The 1,334-nt window shown below is 69.6% G+C and overlaps 1 protein-coding gene across 1 annotated transcript in view; it reads right to left on the bottom strand.

Annotated features, from left to right (window-relative positions):
* Positions 1 to 1,334, bottom strand: part of ABCA7 (ATP binding cassette subfamily A member 7) — a 47,583-nt gene that overhangs the window by 25,655 nt on the left and 20,594 nt on the right. The window contains exons 13-15 of the mRNA XM_019513158.1: positions 1,031 to 1,252; positions 449 to 653; positions 12 to 128 (exon numbers count right to left, since the gene is read on the bottom strand). Of these exons, the coding sequence (XP_019368703.1) occupies positions 12 to 128; positions 449 to 653; positions 1,031 to 1,252 (544 nt within the window). The remainder of the gene's footprint in view (positions 1 to 11; positions 129 to 448; positions 654 to 1,030; positions 1,253 to 1,334) is intronic.

Genomic DNA, 1,334 nt, shown 5'->3' on the forward strand with positions numbered 1-1,334 from the left:
GGGAACAGTACCTTTGGCAGAGGTGGGGGCACTGGTGGGGTAGGGCACCTGCCCTTCCAGGGAAGACTCGCCGAACCAGTAGCTCCGCAGGAAGGGGAAGTTCCAGGGCTTGGGAATCCCGTACTGGCCTGGGGGAGAGCGGAGGTGGGGTCAGTGAAATGGGCAGGCGAGGGACTAAGGGGAGGGGGCGGGCGCCAGCTCTCGCCCCCCTGCTCCCTTTGTGCATTGGGCTCCGTGCTCAAGGGCGCCGAGGGCAAGGAGCGGTGGGCTCTGGAAGACGGGAGCTGCTCCCCCCTGTTCCACGGTGGCCTGTTCACTCTGAACCCTACTGACACCCGCCGCCCTTTCCTCGACGAGCTACGCGCGCCGCAAACCGAGGAGAGGGATTTGTCACAGAGCGTGGGAGCCCCCGAGCCTGCGAATGCCTTCCCAGCCCCGAAGCACGGACCTGGGAAGACAGCCTCGATGTACCAGGTGGCCAGGCCGTACAGACACGCGTCCGCGAGCAGCAGCACCACGGAGGTGGCACAGTTGTACGGGTCGCCCTGCACGGGGCTGGCGTTGAGGTTGTACCACCGGACGCCCACGCCCTGCTCCTCGCAGAGGGCGAAGTACTCGCAGCCGAAGCCGAACGCCGCCGGGGACAGGAGGCTCTGGCGGGGGAGCGGGAGGTGCAAGGGCAGCTGGGCGCACCCCAGACCCAGCCGCCGGCCCCTGCCCATCTCACCGACACTGAGGATGCGGCTACAGGACACAGCCCAGCACCGGGCAGGGCTGCCCCCCACTCCGCCCCTCCGCCACAGCCCACCCGCCTGGGACACACCAGACAGCTGTGCCATCCCAGCATCTCCCTGGCACCCACCGCCCAGCGCCAGGAGCCCGGTTCGGGGCACTGGGCTCAGTGCTGGCACAGAACCAGCCCCTGGGCCTCTGGGGGCAGCAGGGCCGTGTGCAGGGTCCTCGGTGGGGGTCCCATTAACGCCAGGGGACTCAGCGGAGGGTGGAGGTGGTCATGCCGGAGCCCCCTTACCACGAGGACGCGGAGCGGGAAGGTGACGCGGTCGCGCCAGGCCACGCACAGCACGTAGGGCAGGTAGCACGAGAAGTAGGTGATGCCGCCGCACGCCGAGGCCAGGTTGGCGCGGGAGAAGAGGGTGCTGAGGAGGAAGCACTGGGCGATGGTGGCCACCGCGAAGGCCGCCAGGAAGAGGAAGACCACGGCGGGGTCGCTGTAGGGCAGGATGTTCCCCAGCTGCGGGGGCAGGTCAGAGCCTGCGCGAGCCCCTCCATCACCAGCCCTCCTGCCCCCCGCGCGGCAGCGCCGGCCCCCAGCC

Source organism: Gavialis gangeticus, unplaced genomic scaffold (assembly GCF_001723915.1).
Source record: "Gavialis gangeticus isolate Ggan-Ray unplaced genomic scaffold, GavGan_comp1, whole genome shotgun sequence".
Classification (NCBI taxonomy): domain Eukaryota; kingdom Metazoa; phylum Chordata; order Crocodylia; family Gavialidae; genus Gavialis; species Gavialis gangeticus.